General features: G+C 48.0%; 1 protein-coding gene across 1 annotated transcript in view; it reads right to left on the reverse strand.

The window, feature by feature from the left end:
* LOC121008926 (transformation/transcription domain associated protein) overlaps positions 1-21,375 on the reverse strand; it is a 142,731-nt gene that overhangs the window by 47,123 nt on the left and 74,233 nt on the right. The window contains 9 exon segments of the mRNA XM_040441697.1: positions 3,495-3,630; positions 6,267-6,379; positions 7,540-7,677; positions 10,230-10,517; positions 12,660-12,779; positions 12,900-13,046; positions 16,188-16,367; positions 18,790-19,003; positions 19,351-19,472. Of these exon segments, the coding sequence (XP_040297631.1) occupies positions 3,495-3,630; positions 6,267-6,379; positions 7,540-7,677; positions 10,230-10,517; positions 12,660-12,779; positions 12,900-13,046; positions 16,188-16,367; positions 18,790-19,003; positions 19,351-19,472 (1,458 nt within the window).

Raw genomic sequence — 21,375 nt, forward strand, 5'->3', positions numbered from 1 at the left:
TCACTGGGACGTAATCACAATATTACGTGCCATGGTGTACGCACTACATATAGTTGAAGACACATTGGAACAGTGACAGGACCATGGAGATGGGGAACGCTAGGACAAATGAGAGACTCTGGGCAACCCCCTGAGGAGAGGGGTTGTCATATTCATGCCCCAAAACGGAACCGAAGGAAAAGGACACAACGTGGAAAACAGCCACAGTATCCACTGGCGGCACCGAAATACCAATAGAGGAAAAATAAAGGGCACCAGCGTGTAACGATACTCGCTGAGCTCCACTTGTAGAAGAAGCTAAGGCACCTATAGCCGTGGCGTAGGTGAAGTGCAACATCCAAGATGTGCACCCATTCCCCACGGTAGTGGACCACTTGTGGAAGGGGCAATGATGCAAATATCCCACCAAGGAAGGGGGAAAAAGCTTACGGCAAGCACATCGCTCAGTCGTAGTGCAAGCCCTCCACCATGAAGTGTGGCAATGCAGAAATGCATCTAGCAGGAACTGAAACCAAGTAGAGAGAATACGCCTCTTACTGAAAGGGCAAGGCATATGGAGAGTCCCGCATCAATTTCCCACCTAGGTAAGGGGGTAGGACAGACAGTAAACACTGAACCAGGGATAATGCCATAGCGCCACCTATGGAAGAGGCTAATCCACATAGTACTGTCCCCAGTGGGAATGTAGTTCCGCCACCTAACAGGGGAACGCCTACCGCCGGCACTGAAAAGTTCTAGTGCGGCAGACCCCAATGGAGGGAGGTAATATCCCAGGGAGTACTGCATCCAGCAGTAGTGCAAATACCCCACCTAACGAAGGGGGTAATGCATACGACAAGTATTGCTGTCTACCTTGGACGCCATTGACGCTAGGGAGGAAGGGTGGGGAGGAGACAGAGGAGGAAATATCCTGCTCTGGCCCGCTGTGTGTAGCCTTACCTCTCAGAGTCTAGCCATGGCAGTCGCAGGCTCGCCGGTGGGAGTTATCAACCAAACTACCCGGGGGTGGAATGGGACCTTCTAGAGGATCACTCACCGGATAGCGCAGGCAGTGTTTATCAACCAAACTACACCGGAGGGAGATTGGGAAGACCGGAGATCCATCATTGTAGTGCGCATGGATTTCGCAGATAGTGATTCATCCACCAAATTACCGCGGAGGGTGATTGGGAAGGCCCAGACATCCACTAGTGGATTGAGCAGGTGGAGAATATCCACCAAACAACCCAGGAGGGTGATTGGGAAGGTCCATAGGTCCATCAGTGGATTTTGCAGGTAGCGATTTATCCATCAAATTACCCCGGAGGGTGATTTGGAAGGTCCAGACATCCACCAGTGGATTACGCAGGTAGTACTGTATCACCCAATGACCTCGGAGGGTGATTGGGAAGGTCCATTGGATTGCGCATGTGGTGCCTATCAACCAAACAGCCCAGAGGGTGATTGGGAAGGTCCACCATTGGATTGCGAGGCAGTGCTTATCAACCAAGCGACCCCGGAGGTTGGTTGGAAAGGTCCGGAGGTCCACTATAGGACTGCGTAGGTGGTGCCTATCAACCAAACGGCCCGATGGGCGATTGGGAAGGTCCGGAGGTCCACCATTGGAGTACATAGGGGGAGAATACCAATCAAGCGACCCTGGAGGGTGGATTGGGAACTGAGAGGTCCTCCTCTGTCCGTACTAGGACACGGCCCAGCCTGACACAGACGGAGCGGTCCAGCGGCGATGAGGCCTGATGGGGCAGGACCCGAATCTTTTATGGACTTTCTTTATTTGTTTTTAAATAAACTGGGACGCCCAGCCTCAGGGGACAAGAGGTAGGAAGGGGTTAAATCATTGAAGCTCATTGCCCTGCAGATAGGCACTATCCTGCACCAGCCTCAAGAGATGGCTGGCCAGGAAGGGTTAACTGCCTGAAAAAAAAAACGGGGGCGGGGCTCTGAGGCTACTGGGGGAGGGGGGGAAGCAATGCGAGAAGAGTTCGCGCCGGACCTAAGCAACCCCCCCCCCCATACCCGGGGATGAATTTGCAGGGCCTAGTAGGCCGCGAAGCCGGGGCCTAAGTTGTGACACGGCCGACCGGAATGCAGCTCCGCTCGGGCCGTACGTCACATCCGAATGCGCTCTCCGGTCGCTCGCGCGGGTCCGGAGGAAGAAGGAAGGGGTAGGCCCGAAAAGAAGCCGGACCCTAAATTTAAGGGCGCCCGGACAGAGTGCTGGCGGTTCTTTACTGGAGCGGCGCGATTAGCGCTCGCTCCCTGGATGGGCGGATTATGGCGCTGGGGGGCGGGAACCTCCTCCGCTCCCCTCCTGTAGCAAGGTAGCAAGCGCCCCCAACAAATACAGAGCACAGCTGTGTGCACGGCCGCCCGCTATGCCTAACAGTGACTCCAAGAAAGGGCCATTAACCCCCTATGCGCCCGTGGCCGCCCCCCTCATGAACAACCACAGAGTAAGCGGAACAACAGTGCCGCTACTCTGCCAGTGCCGGTGATGCTGGGCACTTACTGTGTCGGCACAGAGGGGAGGGAATCGACCAAAGTCCAGGGCTAGGGATACTGCTCAGAGATAATGGAGGAAGGGGGAAGCAGAGGGGCCCAGTGCTTGCCAAATAGGGAGGGAGGGAGAGGGTTAACATACTCACCTAGTCCCGTGTACTCACCTGTCTTCCTCCTCTTCTCTTCACCCTCCCTAAGTGGGCCCATAAGGTCACCTTCTCCAGCAGCTGGCACCGGAGTGGCAGGAGTCTGGTATGGCAGGAGGATCTTCTCTTTGGCGGACCTAGGTGACCCCTTGGCTGGCGAGATGCAGGTGAGCGAGGCTGCCCTGATCCGCCTTGTCTTCTGTGGGGGAGGCAGCAGTGCGGATGACCGACACTGGCGCAACTCGACCCCGGGAGAACAGGGAGGCGAGGCGTCCCTGCTTTCCCATCTGAAAAAGAAGGAAAAAAATAAACTAAAATAAAAAATCTTCAGGAGATCCCTGCAGAGCAGGGAGGTCTCGCCTCCTATTGACACTAGAAAAAACGGAAGCTCTCTCTCCAGGCTGGAGGGGGTATAGCTGCCAGGGGAGGAGCTAACAGCTTTTACTAGTGTCAACGCCTCCTAGAGGACATAGCTATACCCACGGTCTCTGTGTCCCCCAATGAATATGGGCGAGAAAGCCATACGGTTATGTGCAGGAGGCCTAACTCATGAAATCTGTAGCAGGTGTGACTAAATGAACCCAAGAAACTCAACCCAAGCCCCGACCGCAAACGGTTAATCATTCTCCTCTAAGGCAACAGGGCTGTATCAAAAACACACAAAAACATTTATTTGCAACCCGCCTTACGTGCCAGAAACCGCAGCTGTGATCTAAATCAAACAGATTCCCCAAAGAGCGGTTTATTGCCTCTGTGAAATGAGCTGTAATGCTGACTGTGTGCAAACACTGCACGGAAGAACGAGGGAACGAATGTTCAAAAGCAGAAGTGAAGGGAGAGGATTCTGACCTGGACCAGGGCTTCTTTCATGGCCGTCCAATTAGAGACTCGCCAGGAACACTCAAGGACGAGGTATGGATTGATGTGGCCCTTTGATTGGCCGTAGTCCGTCAATGACTCCCACTGATTCAGTTCTTTAGAGCATCTAGGAAAGAGACAAGGCGCATAATGGGAATGGGGAGACGACAACGCATTGCTCTGACAACCAGGCTGTTATTTAAAGGTTATGTACACCTTTGGGGGCATTTTTTTTTTTTAATTATTGCATTACACTTATTTTGAGCTCAAAATCATTTTTTCAATTGGTCTTTATTAACAATATGGAATACTTTTTTCTGTACAGAGCTGACAAGCTCGACTAGCTGCCTGTGGATTTTTTTTGTCCTTTCAGTCATCTGAGGAGCAGACAGACTTCTTATCTCTGCTCTCTCACATCATAAACACTCATTAAAGTTCAATCCTTACCTTACTGATAAAAAATAAGTGTTTATGACCTTTCAGTAGTTTAGAAATAAGGGTAATTAGATGACGGGCACAAAGTGAAAGTGAAAGTGAAAGTACCAGTCACACAGTTAGAAAAACAGTTAACTCTTTGTGACTGAACAGCTCAATATTTTTAATAAAGGCCAATTGAAAATATGATTTTTTTGCCAAAAATAAGTTAAATGCAATCATTAAAAAAAAATAAAAAAATAATAATAATAATAAAAAATTACTCCAAAAGGTGTACATAGCCTTTAAAGGGGATCTGTCACCTGGTTTGAGCATATTAAGGTGTTACTACTAACATGTACAATAAAATACCTTATTTCCACTTTTTATGTTATGCAAATGAGTGTCCAAGGTGCCCAGAGGGGCGTTATCCTAATCTGGAGCCCAGGAACTCCCCCGTACAGTGCCCAGCCCGCCCTTCCTTTAGAGCGTAAGCACACCTCCTCCAGCATAAGTAACTGCCCACACACAAACTCTTTTCCGCCGCCCCCTCCACTATGTGAAATCTCACGAAGGCGCAGTACCGCGGACTGCCTGCGCGATGTAGAAGCTCCAAAGGGCAATAGCTTTAAATTTGTCACTGGGCTCGGCGCATGCCCAGTGACACATTTGAAGCTGTTGCCCTCAGGAGCTTCTACATCGCGCAGGCAGTCCGCGGTACTGCGCCTTCGTGAGATTTCACATAGCGGAGGGGGCGGCGGAAAAGAGCTTGTGTGTGGGCAGTTACTTAGACAACATAAAAAAATAAAATAAAAACTGTGTAAAAAAAGGCCATTTTTGTCACCTTCTGTTGTAAATAACAAAAAATAAAAACACAGTGCCAAAACAGCTATTTCTTGTTACCTTGCCTCACAAAATGTGTAATATAGAGCAACCAAAAATCATCTGTACCCTAAAATAGTACCAACAAAACTGCCACCTTATCCTATAGTTTCCAAAATGGGGTCACTTTTTTTGAGTTTCTACTCTAGTGGTGCATCAGGGGGTCTTCAAATGTGACATGGGACGTTAAAATTATCCTAGTGAAATCTGCCCTGCAAAAACCATATGGCGTTCCTTTCCTTCTGTGCCCTGCCGTGTGCCCGTACAGAAGTTTACGACCACATATGGGGTGCTTCTGCAAACTTCAGAATCATCAGGGCAATAAATATTGAGTTTTGTTTGGCTGTTAAGCCTTGCTTTGTTAGCGGAAAAAAATGATTAAAATGAAAAATCTGCCAAAAAAGTGAAATTCTGAAATTTCATCTCCAATTTCCATTAATTCTTGTGGAACACCTAAAGGGTTAACAAAGTTTGTAAAATCAGTTTTGAATACCTTGAGGGGTGTAGTTTATAAAATGGGGTCACTTTTTTGGAGTTTCTACTCTAGGGGTGCATCAGGGGGGCTTCAAATGAGACAAAATCCATCAAAATCTGCCTTCCAAAACCATTTGGTGTTCCTTTCCTTCTGCGCCCTGCCGTGTGCCCGTACAGCAGTTTACGACCACATATGGGGTGTTTCTTTAAACTACAGAATCAGGGCCATAAATATTGAGTTTTGTTTAGCTGTTAATCCTTGCTTTGTTAGCAAAAAAAAAAAATGGATTAAAATGGAAAATCTGCCAAAAAATGAGAAATTCTGAAATGTAATCTCCATATTCCATTAATTCTTGTGGAACACCTAAAGGGTTAACAAAGTTTATAAAATCAGTTTTGAATACCTTGAGGGGTGTAGTTTCTAAAATGGGGTCATTTTTGGGTGGTTTCTATTATGTAAGCCTCACAAAGTGACTTCAGACATGAACTGGTCCTTAAAAAGTGGGTGTTGGAAATTTTCCGCAAAATTTCAAGATTTGCTTCTAAACTTCTAAGCCTTGTAACATCCCCAAAAATAAAATGGCATTCACAAAAAGATCCAAACATGAAGTAGACATATGGGGAATATAAAGTAATAACTATTTTTGGAGTTATTACTATCTATTATAAAAGTAGAGAAATTGAAATTTGCTAATTTTTCTAAATTTTTGGTAAATTTTTTATTTATTTTTTTATAAATAAAAATAAAATATTTTGATTCAAATTTACCACTGTCATGAAGTACAATATGTGACGAGAAAACAATCTCAGAATGGCCTGGATAAGTAAAAGCGTTTTAAAGTTATCACCACATAAAGTGACACAAAAATCAGTCTGGTCCTTAAGGTGAAAAATGGCCCAGTCCTTAAGGGGTTAAAATAAAATAAAAAGTTCAGCGCAAAACTTTAAAAAAAAAAAAAGGCAGGAGAAAGAATAGTCACAATTCACACCTACCGAATCCAATGATCTTCCCACAACTGATATTCTGGAAAAACAGCTGGAGACGCGTTGCTTCTTTCATGTTCTTTTTTGGCCTTTTCCATTGCTTTTTCATATGTTTCTTGAGCCTAAAAGAACAAAAGCTCAAAAGAATCAATAGCTTTTCATCTACAGGATCTGTACGTGCACATTCTGAAACGGAGACAGATCAATATGTTCACACATCTACCAACACATGAAGAACAGAACTGGATCAGACCTGCAAAGTTTCAGAAAGTAGCTCAGATTTGATCCCTTTGTGCTTTTAAAGGGGCACGGAGCGGTAATCCACAACACGTTTCCACCACACTACCGCTTCTATGGTAGTTATATAAGTGGTGGACCAGTTAAAGGCATTTTATTGCACAATCCAACAATAGGACTAAGGCCGAATGCACACGGCCGTGTTCCGCGGCCGAGAGCGGTCCATGGTAACCCGGCCGGGATTCCTGCTGACAGCAGGAGCGCACGGCGTCATTGGTTGCTACGACGCCGTGCGCTGCATGCCGCCGCTGCTGTACAGTGACCGCTCTCGGCCACGGAACACGGCCGTGTGCATTCGGCCTAAGGCTAGGACTACACAGCGACAAAAAGGGTACAACTACGTTGTGACATGCGTCGCGTGACATTCATGTTGCGCAATGTTGTTTGTAATGACAGTCTATGTTGCCGGACTGCTACATGACAGTCTCACAAAAATCCAACTTAGATGGGGACATTTGTGCGACTGTCGTGTCGCAGCATATTGCACGTCTCAGTGCGACAGCACAGACTACGATTACAAAAAATGTCGCATGACATTACTGCTAGGGATGAACGAACCCGACGTCTTCAGGTTCGGCGTTCAGGAATTCCGTTCTGAATTCCATTAGCACAGAATATGGGCAGCGTTAACAGGTCCGCCTGTTTTCCGCTATGCGGCCCATAGACTTCTATTATGACAGAATGCCTCTTTAAAGGCTTCCGTTTGGCATTCCATCATAGAATTGCGTGCTAACGGAATCCATGACGGAATTCCTCCACCGCCCGAACACCGAACCTGAAAACGTTGGGTTCGCTCATCCCTAATTACGGCGACAAATGTCGTAGTGTGACCCTAGCCTAAGAATTCGGCAGAGTATCGGTGTTAAGGCGCCCTCTTGTGACGCAGAGGTGCTCAAGATCGCTCAGTCATTCCTTAGGGAACAGGGCGTCCTGGAGGCCAGAAGATCTGTATCAGGACACCTGAGGACAGGGCAAGATCTCGTACCTGTTCAAAAAAGCCGTGCTGTTCGTACGCAATGGCCGTAGCCGACTCTGGGAACTTGCACCGCTTCTGCCACAAACCGGCCCACATGTCTTCTTCTTGGAGAAGGGAATACAATTCGGCAAGGGAATCCAAAATCTCCTGAAAGAGACAGGCACAGCGTAGGAACATGGATGACTTCAATTCAATGGCATTGGATTACAGGCAGCTGGTGCCCTACCTGATGCTCTACCTCGGGGAGGGGGTGCTTTGAATCGTACCACTTCCCTGTGCACAATAAGAACCAGAACTGACCCAGTTCTACTAAATGCTTAGCTATTAGGCTGGACAGTGACAGGTGTTGGAGCAACCGTGCAAACGTGTAGTCATTCCCCTCCGATGCGGCATCTTGGCTGGTCTCTATTAGGGCAGGGCTACCTCGAGACTACAGGACTTCTTATAAGAAAAACGGGAACTTCTGCCGGCACTTCCAAAAGGACTAGAGGATTGCCAAGAAGTGAAAGAAGAAGGTTTTATTGGTGTAGAAAACTACCGGTTTCAGGATCATACTGATCCCTTTGTCAGGTAAGATCATAGCTCAGGGAGTGTGTCCTTTCTACTGCAGCTCTCTCTCCCACCACAGATTTCTTTCACAGCTCAGAAGGAATTTTTCTTCTCTCTCCTTATTATAGCTCGGGAGGTGTCCTTTCTTCTGCATATCTCTCCCCCTATCACAGCTTAGGAGGCGTGCCCTGTCTGCTACAGATCTCTGCCTATCTCAACTCAATAGGCGTGTCCTTTCTGCTGCAGCTCTCCCTCCCACCAGATTTCTATCACAGCTCAAAAGGATTTTTTTTTCCTCTTGCAGATCTCTCCCTATCACAGCTTAGGAGGCGTGCCCTGTCTGCTACAGGTCTCAGCCTATCTCAACTCAATAGGCGTGTCTTTTCTGCTGCAGCTCTCTCTATCACAGCTTAGGAGGTGTGCCCTGTCTGCTACGGGTCTCTGCCTAACAACCCAATAGGCATGTCTTTTCTGCAGCTCTCTCTATCACAGCTCAGGAGGTGTGTCCTTTCTGCTGCAGCTCTCTCTATCACAGGTTAGTAAAGTAAGCATGCCTTTTCTGCTGCAGCTCTCTCTATAACAACTTAATAGGCGTGTCCTTTCTGCTACAGGTCTCAGCCTCTCTGAACTCAGGAGGTGTGTCTTTTCAGCTGCAGCTCTCTCCCCCTTCACAGCTCAGGAGGTGTCCTTTCTTCTGCAGATCTCTCCCTATCACAGCTTAGGAGGCGTGCCCTGTCTGCTACAGGTCTCTGCCTATCTCAACTCAATAGGCGTTTCCTTTCTGCTACAGGTCTCTGCCTATCTCAACTCAATAGGCGTATCCTTTCTGCTGCAGATCGCTCCCTATCACAGCTTAGGAGGCGTGCCCTGTCTGCTACAGGTCTCTGCCTATCTCAACTCAATAGGCGTGTCCTTTCTGCTGCAGATCGCTCCCTATCACAGCTTAGGAGGCGTGCCCTTTCAGCTACAGGTATCTGCCTATCTCAACTCAATAGGCGTGTCCTTTCTGCTGCAGCTCTCTCTATCACAGGTTAGTAAAGTAAGCATGCCCTTTCTGCTCAAGGTCTCTCTATAACAACCTAATAATAGGCGTGTCCTTTCTGCTACAGGTCTCAGCCTCTCTCAATTCAGGTGGTGTGTCTTTTCAGCTGCAGCTCTCTCCCCCTTCACAGCTCAGGAGGTGTGACCTTTCTGCTGCAGCTCTCACCCTGCAACTGTCACAACTGGTGGCAGTTGAAGGATGGAATGAAGCACGTGCGACCAAATGCTCATCCAGCTCAGTAGGTGGACGTGCTCATTATTATACAGATTAAGGGCTCATTCAGACAGCCATATATGCCGTCTGCAAAAATGCGGATTTTTTGCGGACATTTTAGCATGTCTGCAAAAAAAAAACAGATTGCATTGCGTTTTTTTGCTGATCCATAGACTTCAATAGGGCCATGTCCTGATTTTCACTGTATAGGACATGTTTAATTTTTTTTTTCTGAGCCGTGCAATGGAAGAAAAAGACACCATAGAAGTGAATGGGACGGCATTTAATCTGCAAAAAAACGGATCCGCATTTTTGCGGACAGCACACGGCCGTCTGAATGAGCCCTTACCCTTTTCGCTGCAAAGGACGCAAGTCATACGTGGACAATCTCATGAACATCATATTTTGTCAGGATAAAGAGGAGAGCAGGGCACAGACCTGCAACCCACGCTATGACCTTTGCGCCCCTCCTAGCTGGCAGCTGTCTGCGCCAGTGTATGCCAGTGTTTACTGCACGCCATTATGAAGCTTTAATGGGCTGCTTTTGTGGGTTTTGATGTCTGCATGATACGCCAGCACATTCTCATGGCACCTTCCAATATTAACGCTGGAAGCTCGCGGCTCCTTATTAATTGCCCTTAAGAGCAGGCCATCGTCTGACTTTATTATTAGACCATCTCTGTCTACAGGAAAAGAGCCGAAAAAAAGAACTGAGCAAAGGGAAAATCAAATCAAGTTATAATGGCAAGGGATACGTGTTCATAGTGCATTTGGCACGAAAAACAGAGAACATTATCCGCTCAGTAAAAGATATTACTCCCCCCTCCTGTCTGCCGGCCAGAATCGACAGAAATACCTTCTCCGAAAGCGCTGAGGCAGAAGAAACGACACTCACTTGCTGGGGCGGGGTGATGCTTTCCTGTTCGTAAAATTCTGTCGTCTGCTTGGGTTTGATTGTCAGACTGAGACCCTTTTCGAAGGCCTGATGCTCCAGCATGAGGGTGGAGCGGAACCACAGATTGTGCGTCTTTCCAAGGTACTTGAGCACGCAAGGCCTGATGGGGATTGGAGGGACGCACTGAGACATGGCCTCCACAAAGCAGTTCAAGGCGCTCGGCTGACAATCTCTCTGCGCCTGGTGGCTCCCGCTGCACAGGAACGGGCTGATTTCCCCAGCCAGCGCCTGCGAACACAAAAAAAAGAAAGAGCAATGATTGCAAGCTCCAGCGAACTGGGATCTCCGGAGCACCTGGATCAGTACATCACTCACGTGAATGATAAACAGCTACACCTCCGTCTATCGTCACCATGTATCTGAGCTGCACGAGTACAGCATTTAAACAATCGGCACCCGATATTAGAACTTCACACCCCATTCAATGAGACACACACACATGGATGTGACAGAGGCGAGACATACACTGAGAAGAACGAGTGTCAGTCTAGAAGAAACCTCAGCCAATTCCTCCTACATAAAATAGTTTTCTTAATACTAAGTTTAGTAAATGTGTGATAATAATAATTAAAAAAAATATATATGTAGAAATAGATACAGAATCCCATGGATGAAACGTTCCGACTAATTAAAGGGGTTGTCCCATTAAAACAAAGTATCCCCTTATCCACTGTGGTATGTCTGATCGGCGGGGTCTGACCACTGGGGCCCTGTGATTCCCCATCTGAATGGAGCCGCAGACAGGTATGTGTGTCCACCTCTCCATTCAACTCTATAGGATGGCAGGGATACTCAAGTACAAGCGCTTGGCTATCTCCAGCAAGCCCTATAGAGTTGAATGGAGCAGAAGCGTTCATGTGACAACTGCTTCCTTCAAAACAGGGGGAAGCGGGCCCCCATTTTCATGATGGAGGCCCCCGTGGTCAGAGCCCACCAATCAGACATAACCCAGTGGCTAGGAGATAAGCTGTAAGATATACCCCCTTAAAGGGAGTGTGACAAATTGATGGCATATTGCTAGGATACATCCCTACTTTTGGATCGGATCGGTGGTGGTGGGGGGGGTTTCATCCTATGAGACCCTTCATTGTTCCTGAGAACGAAGGGGCCACAGCACAATTGTTTCCTGCATGGAGTCCAGTTGGTCAAATGCACTTGAATGGAGCTGTGCCGCACAGTGTTAGCCGGAGCGCCGCAGTGCAGGTAAAAAGGGGGACGTTGTGCTACACCAGGATCCCAGAGGTCAGACCCCACCAATCAAAGTGATGGTATATGGAATGAGAAAACCCATTTAAGTGAAGGTGTAAAACCCATTTAGACGGTCACATGTAGAGACCTTCTGGTTCTACGTATGGACCCAGCCAATGGCTGCATTTTATATTACGGCTGTAACAACCCGACATCTTGCGGTCCTACGGATCCTAACTAAAGGCCCCCAAACACATGAATTGTCAACCGAACCTGGAGGTCCTGACTCTCTCCTCAGACGGTTGAGGTCAGAGAAGAGAAGGATCGAGAGCATTTCATTTCAAACACCTGACTGTTTCGCTCTACCGGAAGATAAGAGGTGTCTTGACAGGGGCTTTCTCCTCAATCCCCCCATGAAAACACATACACACTCAGCCAAACCAAGCGTATGGGAAGCTTAAGACCGCCATACATTTCTGTGGCAGGCTCATTTCTCGTCCAAGGTGAGTAAGCAGTTGTTAGACCCTTCTGGCAGTGGCTTATCTCCTTGAGTATAAAGGTGGGTTTACACGTCCTGATGAAGCCATTATCAGGGAGGAAGCGTTTACCGACAACTGCCTGCTCATCAGTGGAGGTGCAGAGTGACATTGATATGCAGCAATCCCCTCCACTGTATGAGGATGAGTGATCGCTCGTCCCCATATAGAGTCATTGTTTCTGGGCAGCAGATCTCTTTTTAGGCTACTTTCCCATCTGCGACCTTGTGCCTTGGGAATTGGCTCGACAAAAGCGGTTGTGTGCAGCACATTTTGGCCGGCCAATTCCTGCCATATTTGCCGGGTAGCGGCGATATCTCTGAAGGATTCATCGGGTGATCTGCACAGGCGGATTAGATTGGGCCGTGTAAATCCACATTAAAGGATCAAACATGTTAAAATGCAGCATAGGCAATCCTTCCTTTCCAAGACATCGGCCATCGGCAGAGAGTCAGGACACCACCACACACTAGACGGTTCTCCGAGACTAATCTAATGTGTATGGCCCACCTTAGAGGTAACCTATCACCTACACTAAGCCACATTATCCGCCCAGCAGAGCACTACCATAAGAGCGCGTCCTTCAGTCCTGGGAGTAAACCATCTACTGCCAAAAACCACACTAACCTACCAAAGGGCCACTTACATGTTGTTGCCGGTCAGAAAGTATTTTCCACAATCTTGGGAAAAGTTGTATCCAAATCTTCTCAGCCAAGGGGGTCGAAATGTGACACAGCTGGACATAGGCAATCAAGAGAGCTCCGGTCTGCGGTGGACAACCAGGGGAACACAATCACAGATGAAACTGAAGGCTTCGACCAGATTATCGTACATTAGCGTGAAAGCCCGTGGACTTCACGGCGAAGGAAGGAAAAGCAGCACTGACCTTTACTTCACGCAGAGAGTCCAGAAATTTGTCATGTCTGTTGGTTAACATGTGAAGCTGATTGCCGATGTCCTTCTCCGACTGCTCTTTAGTCTTGGGGTTGGTGCTCTGGTCCCCTGGGGCGAGCTCAATGTCAATTTCCACATCCTGAATACAGAACAAATGGTTTTAATGGTCTTAAAGGGGTCATCCGGTAATTAGTATTGATGACCTATCCTATAGGTATATATAGCATATCTTCCATGTACTTTATCATTTAGCTATAATAGCCTGTCTACATTCAGTGCGCTACCTGTGCCGATCATAGTGCGCCTGCGCTGATGAATGATAGCAAAAGTCTAAGGGCTCTTTCACACTTGCGTTGTCCGGATCCGGCGTGTACTCCATTTGCCGGAGGTGCCCGCCGGATCCGGAAAAACGCAAGTGAACTGAAAGCATTTGAAGACGGATCCGTCTTCAAAATGCGTTCAGTGTTACTATGGCAGCCAGGACGCTATTAAAGTCCTGGTTGCCATAGTAGTAGTGGGGAGCGGGGGAGCAGTATACTTACCGTCAGTGCGGCTCCCGGGGCGCTCCAGAATGACGTCAGAGCGCCCCATGCGCATGAATAACGTGATCCATGTGATCACGTCATCCATGCGCGTGGGGCGCCCTGACGTCACTCTGGAGCGCCCCGGCAGCCATGGTAACCATTCAGAAAAAGCTAAACGTCGGATCCGGCAATGCGCCGAAACGACGTTTAGCTTAAGGCCGGATCCGGATTAATGCCTTTCAATGGGTATTAATTCCGGATCCGGCCTTGCGGCAAGTCTTCAGGATTTTTGGCCGGAGCAAAAAGCGCAGCATGCTGCGGTATTTTCTCCGGCCAAAAAACGTTCCGGTCCTGAACTGAAGACATCCTGATGCATCCTGAACGGATTTCTCTCCATTCAGAATGCATTAGGATAAAACTGATCAGGATTCTTCCGGCATAGAGCCCCGACGACGGAACTCTATGCCGGAAGAAAAGAACGCAGGTGTGAAAGAGCCCTAAGGCGTATTGATACACCGTAGACTTTTTTTCAGGGTGCCCACAGAGAGGGCTCCGAGTGCCGCCTCTGGCACCTGTGCCATAGGTTCGCCATGACTGTCCTAGGCCATGTGACATCACCATACATCGGCCACAGCTTAGTGCCATTGAAGTGAATGGGGCTGAGCAGCAATACCAAGCGCAGCCGCTATACAATGTATGGTCCTGTGCTTGGAAAGCTGCCAGGAGCCGGCTGCGCTCACCAGACCTCTGGTGAGTGCAACGGCTCCCTGAAACGGCTGATCGGCAGGGGTGACGGGACTCAGAACCCCGCTAATGTGAGAATGATGACCTATCCTGAGGATAGGTCATCATTATCCGTTCCTGGATAACCCCTGGAGTGTTCTGACGCTGTGGAAGAAAGAGTTTTATCAGTACCTACCCCTCGGTTGGGCCTCTGTCTAAGCAGCTGAACAGGAAGACGTGGGAACACATTTGGTCAGGACCTGAGCGTAAGAGCCCACCGCTGGCCTGATCGTAGCGGGGATGGAGGCAACGGAGGGCCCAACGTAGGGGTGGCCACTGAAAAAACTAGATTGCCACGACAAGGTCAGAACGCTCCAAATTTTTCAGCAAAGCCCAGAGAACCCCTTTAACCCCTCAAAAGTTTTTCTGAGAATTACCATCTGTAGGAGCACATTCTCCAGCAATGTTATAAAAGCCAATATGCTGAATACTTTATTCAACTGTGGTGGCAGCTTATCTCTCCTGAAAACAAAAGGACCGGCACTGAAATTCAACATGCCCAGTCCTTTCCCCGATATGATTCCCCCCCCCCACACACACATTAAGCCCTTTCCAGCTGGCTTAGGTAACAAACAGCTGAAGGGGGAGTGCTGCTTTAACCATATCTCCGGATTGGGAGCAGCTATGGTTCATGGACTTGTTTAAAAGCGAAGCCTTAAAACAAGATCAAAACAGCAGCATTATCTCCACTACATTGGGTGAGATAGCTGTTAGAAATAGGGTCAAGAGTAAAAGCAGGAGGACATATTTTAAAGCCTAGACTATCAGCTTTCAAACAAAACTAGAAACAACTCTATGGCTGCTACCGATCCAGAGACATCAGTGAGGACATCAATATCGGAGACTGGAATACCCCTTTGAAGGGCTCGTCTCACTTTAGCAAATTACATTTATCAGGTAGAGAAAGTGAATACAAGGCACTTACTAATGTATTGTGATTGACCATATTGCCTCCTTTGCTGGCTGGACTCATTTTTCCATCACTTTATACACTGCTCGTTTTCATTGGTTGCAACCACCCTGCAATCCATTAACGGTGGTCGTGCTTGCACATTATAGAAAAAAAAGCACTGGCATCTCTGGTGGTCTTGAGAGAGGGCCTAGGCACACCAGCGCCCGTCCTGGCCTCCTTGTATCTGCGCTGCAGTGGTGGCCATAACTAGGGATGAGCGAATCGACTTCGGAAGAAACATCCGAAATCGATTCGCATAAAACTTTGTTCTAATACTGTACGGAGCAGGCACTCCGTACAGTATTAGAATGTATTGGCTCTGATGAGGCGAAGTTATTGCTAGAAACAAGCAGTGTATAATGTGATGGAAAAATGAATGCAGCCAGCAAAGGAGGCAACATGGATAATCACAATACATTAGTAAGTACCTTGTATTCACTTTCTCTACATGATAAAAGCCATTTACTGAAGTGAGACAACCCCTTTAAGGTTGCAAGAGTTGGACTCTCAAGGGTTCAAGTGAACAAATTTGGGTGACCCTGAATAAACACGCAATCTGCAGATGAAATTTAGAGCGGGAGCAGCCAGTCCCTGCAGAATCTGCTAATGTAAGTATTTTAGGAATTTGCAATAAAGGCCATTTCCCACTACCTAGTGAAAAGGCTAAAGTGCAACGTGGATGGATGTACCCTTCTACTATGGCACATGCAGACTGTTGAGTCTCTCCACTATTTTTCGTTTCTTGTACCCCGGGGTGCGGAGGTATCGGACAGATCTGCTTTCACACGTGGAACAATGGTACGACTGTTAGGAAAAGTTTCATCGAAACTCCAGAAGGGAGAGAAGAAGTTTTTAGAAGAGTCTGTAAAAGCGATCTCATCCCTCGAGAACCCCGAGGCACATGACCTGTATACAGTCAATGGCGAGGACTGCGAAGCCGCGCAAAGTACACAACTCTCATAACCAAAGGGCGGCTCTGAAGGATGTACGAAATCCTTTAAAAAAAAACAAAAAACAATACCTCTTCCTTGGATTCGCTGTTCTCCCTCTCCCTCGGCTCCTGCTTGACGTGGGTTACCATAGCGAAGGCTGCCCGATCGTGACTGTCTGCTAGATTGATGACATTAGTGATAGATGGGAGCATGGCGCCCTGGCAGCTTGTGCCAATTGTAGTGTTCTTCTCGCACACGGCCAGCAGGAGCTGCAGGGGTCAAAGTCAAGGGGTTCAAAGGGTTAATAGGACAAGGGCTGTACAAAAGAGGGAGAAGGTGAAAGGGAAATGATAGAAAACGCCACAAAATAAATGAATAAATGCAAAGTTTTCCTTAACGCTTTCTCCTCTGCTCCTGGGAGGCTGCGTCACCTATATACTGCAGTATGGAGCCATATACGCGCCTAACATCTACTTCTATAGCGCTCACAGACATCTGACTATCTGGTCATTTCATACAATCTGACTCCTCCCGCTATATAGTCAACATAAACGGAGAATCTGCTTTTTGGTTCAGTGCAAACAGGACTTGCTACTATTGGAAAGTTCCATAGGAAAATGGCCCCCATCAGAGGCTACTTTCACACTTGCGTTCGGGGTTCGCTTGTGAGCTCCGTTTGAAGGCTCTCACAAGCGGCCCTGAACGGATCCGTACAGCCCCAATGGATTCTGAGTGGATGCGGATCCGCTCAGAATGCATCAGTTTGGCACCGTTTGGCCTCTGTTCCGTTCAGCAGGCGGACACCCGAACGCAGCTTGCAGCGTTCGGGTGTCCGCCTGGCCGTGCGGAGCCAAACGGATCCGTCCAGACTTACAATGTAAGTCAATGGGGACGGATCCTTTTGACGTTGACACAATATGGTGCAATTTCAAACGGATCCGTCTGACTAACAATTAGACTTAGATTTTTTTCTGAAATATAATGCAGACAGATCCGTTCTGAACGGATACCATCGTTTCCATTATAGGAGCGGATCCGTCTGTGCAGACACCAGACGGATCCGCTCCGAACGCAAGTGTGAAAGTAGCCTTTAGTATCTGCGGCTCAGATCGTGGGACTGGAGAATGTATTAGCGCTGTAGGGAAGTTCTTCTGGTGGACAAAAGACCCACGTTTTTGCACTAGTGGGATTTTTCACAAAAACGTTATACTTTTTGGGATCTTACAATTAGGGTACTTTCACACTTGCGTTGTTGGATTCCGGCAGGCAGGTCCGTCGCCGGTGCTGCCTGCCGGATCCGGCAATCTGCATGCAAACGGATACCATTTGTAGACTGATCCGGATGCATTGCAATACCAAATCTGTCTCTCCGGTTGTCATCCGGAAAAACGTATCCGGTATGTATCTTTTTCAAATTTTTCCGGAACACTTGGGGCCGGATCTGGCATTAATGCATTTCAATGGAAAATAAGGCCGGATCCGGCATTCCGTCAAGTGCTCCGGAATTTTGGACGGAGGAAATACCGCACAGTGACCGAACTGAAGATGCATACTGAACGGATTGCTCTCCATTCAGAATGCATTAGGATAAAACTTGGATGGAACTCAATACTGGAAAAGTTTAACGCAAGTGTGAAAGTACCCTTAAAGGGAACCCGTCGCCATGAAAATGGGAAGTAATCTTCATTTATTCTCATTTGCAGTCTGGAAGGACAATAGGCTCTAGGTTGGACTTGAAGAACCTGTGTTTTTTCAACCGTAGCAACTATGTAACAATGTAACTGATCTGTGAATGGTTGCTATGGGCAACAAAGACGGCTTTGATAAATCTGCTCCAATGAATGCATTGAACTGCTGTTGTCAACAGGTACACCTCCAGCAAACATGTCCAACATCCCCCCTACCCTAAAGGGTAATGTGATAAGGGGGGCTGTTCAAAATGGAAAATTCCTTTAAATGCCTGACTAGTCACATGACAGGCAGGAAAACCCTTCTGCCTTTTTCTAATGCCTTAAAGGGGTTCTGCAGTTTGTTCAAAACTGATGATCTATTCTCTGGATAGACCATCAGCATCTGATCGGCAGGGGTCCCGGCAGGGCTAAGCTCCATTCAAGTGAACAGAGCTTAGCCAGGCCAGTTGATACTAGTTGTGACGTCACTGGGCCAGCGGTAAACAGCGTGAAGGCCGCGACGCTGCTGCCAGTGCCGCTGCCTTCTCAAACAGCTGATGGGCGGGGGTCCCGGGTGTCGGACCACCGCCGATCAGATGCTGATGCTCTATCCAGAGGATAGGTCATCAGTTTAAACAAACTGCAGAGCACCTTTAAAGAGGGACGGTCGGCTCTAGTAATGTCTGCTTTACTAAACTATTGCGTTCCCGTTCATTAGAACTCTACATTGTGCGGCTACACTGTTATTCCTTTAGGAAACGGATGAATAAATCGACAAGCGGGTGCGACCATTCCCTTTGTCACAATCCGGTACTGATTGGGCAATGTCGTGTAGAGCTAGAACCCAACCGGTGACACCCAGCTGTCCATCTAATCCTCCCTTTCTATAACAAATGGTACAATGCAGAGTTTTGAGGAAAGATATTCCAGAAACGTAAATTCATGAGGAATGCAAGTATTTACTAAAACAGACATGTCAGGAGCGCTACGGCCATTGGACGGTAGAGCAGCGCCGGCTTACCTCTATGCACTGTTTAATCCAGAAATGATTGCCCATTGCTTCCCAGTTCTGAGAACAAGTGACGTACAGCAGCCGATCATACACACGGCGCTTCATGGACGTGTCAAAGGCCTCAAAGAACTTCGCCCGAATGTGGGGCTGCGAGCAGCGCAGTCCAGATAGGAAGGCGGGTTCCAGCTTGGCGGTCAGCTCGCTTCCAGACAGGTTCTCGTCTCTGCAAGAATAAGTCATGGAGAAATGACATCCCTGACATTTACGGCTCAATCCTGCCGGCACACCCCGCCGATCAGCTCTTGTGCCGGCGCTGTGTCCCCTGTAATGTTCACCTGCCTGCAGAGGAGTTCTACATTCCACTCCCATTGAATTACATGGGAGGAACCGCTGTAATAACCAGCAGCACTGCTACAATCCAGACGACCCCGAGGGTAGGTCATCGATATCAGAAAACTGGACAACCCCTTGAAGACTACAGCGATGTCAACTGATGGTATTTTCGTCAGCACAAGGCCCACACGCTGATGCACAACCCTACACAAAGCATGCGTCTAATGCTTTACCTACCTGTAAACATAATTCACGAGCTCCAGAAACTGTGCGTTCAACTCAAGGTCCTCTGGAAAGCGCTTTTCTATGTAAGTCATCATCTTCACCAGCAAAATGGATTTTTCCCGCAGTGTGGGAGTCTGCATGATAAGAAAGGTTATAGCATACAACGCCCATGCATATACAATGTGAGGTCTTAGATTACAACCTGTACGGGAACCATCCAACGTATTGCTGACTTATCACGATGGCCGTACACATTGGTCTGCTTTCACACTTGCGTTTTGGGCGGATCCGTCATGAACGGATCTGTTTGTATTATCTGTATCGTAGCCAAGACGGATCCGTCAAGAACTCCATTGAAAGTCAATGGAGGACGGATCCGTTTTCTATTGTGCCAGATTGTGTCATAGAAAACGGATCCGTTTGGCTCAGTTTTGTCAGACGGACACTAAAAGGCAGCGTTTTGGTGTCCGCCTCCAGAGCGGGATGGAGACTGATCGGAGGCAAACTGATGCGTTCTGAGCGGATCCTTATCCATTTAGAATGCATTAGGGCAAAACTGATCCGTTTTGGAGCGCGTGTGAGAGCCCTGAACGGATCTCACAAACGGAAAGCCAAAACACCAGGGTGAAAGTAGCTTTAGGCTGCAATCACACGAATGGGTGACAGCCGTGCCTGGGATCAGCAAAACACAGACACCGGCCCATCTGCTTGCAGGCCTGTGCCTCCGCTCTGCAAAAGATAGGACAGGTCTTATCTCTGGCCGCATCTTGTGGACCCATCAAAGTGCCCAGTGCCCGTGTTTTGCGGACCCACGGTTTGCGGTCTGTGTGAATGTGGCATTAAAGGGGTTTTCCGGGATATTAATATTGATGACTTATCCTCAGGATAAGTCATCAATATAAGATAAGGCGGGGGTCCAACTGCTGGCAACCCCCATGATCAGCTGGTCGAAGAGAAGGCCAGGCTCCGTGCGAGCGCTTCCTTCCCTTTGTCGTTTACCTGCTTGCCATCAACATCGCATCGGGGAGCAGGTGTAAATACAAGCCGTCCCATTCACTTCAGTGGGGCGGCTCCTTCCTATACACTTGAATACTACAGAGCCGTCCAATTGAAATGAATGGGACGGCTTCTTGTAATTACACCTGCTCACCGCTGCGATGTCAGGTAAACAATGCCTTCTCTTCAACCAGCTGATCGGCGGGGGTGCTAGGTGTCAGACCCTGAGGACAGTTTGTTTGTTTTGAGATCAATTTAAAGGAGTTTTTCTATTTTAATATTGACGAACGTTGGTCAGTTGACATTTAAAGGGGTTGCACCACAAAACATATTCTACATTTTTCAAACCAGCCCCTGGATCTGAATACTGTTGTAATTGCATATCATTAAAACTGTATTATAGCCCGTGAGCTATTGAATAAAACGTATCTGTATAGCGCCACCTGCTGTTTGTCAGTCTCATTGAGCTGGTCGCACGTGCTCAGTTTAAATCTTCAACTGCCTCCAGACTTACGTTCTGTTAGAAGCTGTAGCAGTTACAAGGAGAGAGCTGCAGCAGAAAGGACATGCCCCCTGAGATGCCAGGCTTAAGATAGCAGAGCAAATTGAGCAATGAATGTGGAGATCTCTGGATCCATGTGAGGTACAGGGCTGGTTCTAGCTTTGTTAGAAAGGTATTGTCATGTACTATATGATGTCTGATGGTCATGGCATAACCCCTTTAACTGTCGTTTTAGCCAACTGACACGCCATCATCTCCTGCAAAGCAGTCGCCCGCGTTTCGTGTTCTCCTCCGACAGAAGTGCCCTGTTCAGTTATCTGCTATCCACATTACGGAGAGGAGCATTGTGGGGAGAAGACGAAGAGCTCGTATAGAGCCCAAGGCAGTCACAAGTTACGATGGCAACCTAAGCCCCTCCGGATTAGGAAGCTGAAAATCCCGGCCTCCAAATTACCTGCTCGCTTGTAGATTGCAGATAAGTTAGCGAGAGCTGGTGGGCAGAAACCTAGCTTTTAATGCACGGCATAGATTGGTAGTCT

The sequence above is a fragment of the Bufo bufo genome, chromosome 7, assembly GCF_905171765.1.
Source record: "Bufo bufo chromosome 7, aBufBuf1.1, whole genome shotgun sequence".
NCBI classification, from domain to species: domain Eukaryota; kingdom Metazoa; phylum Chordata; class Amphibia; order Anura; family Bufonidae; genus Bufo; species Bufo bufo.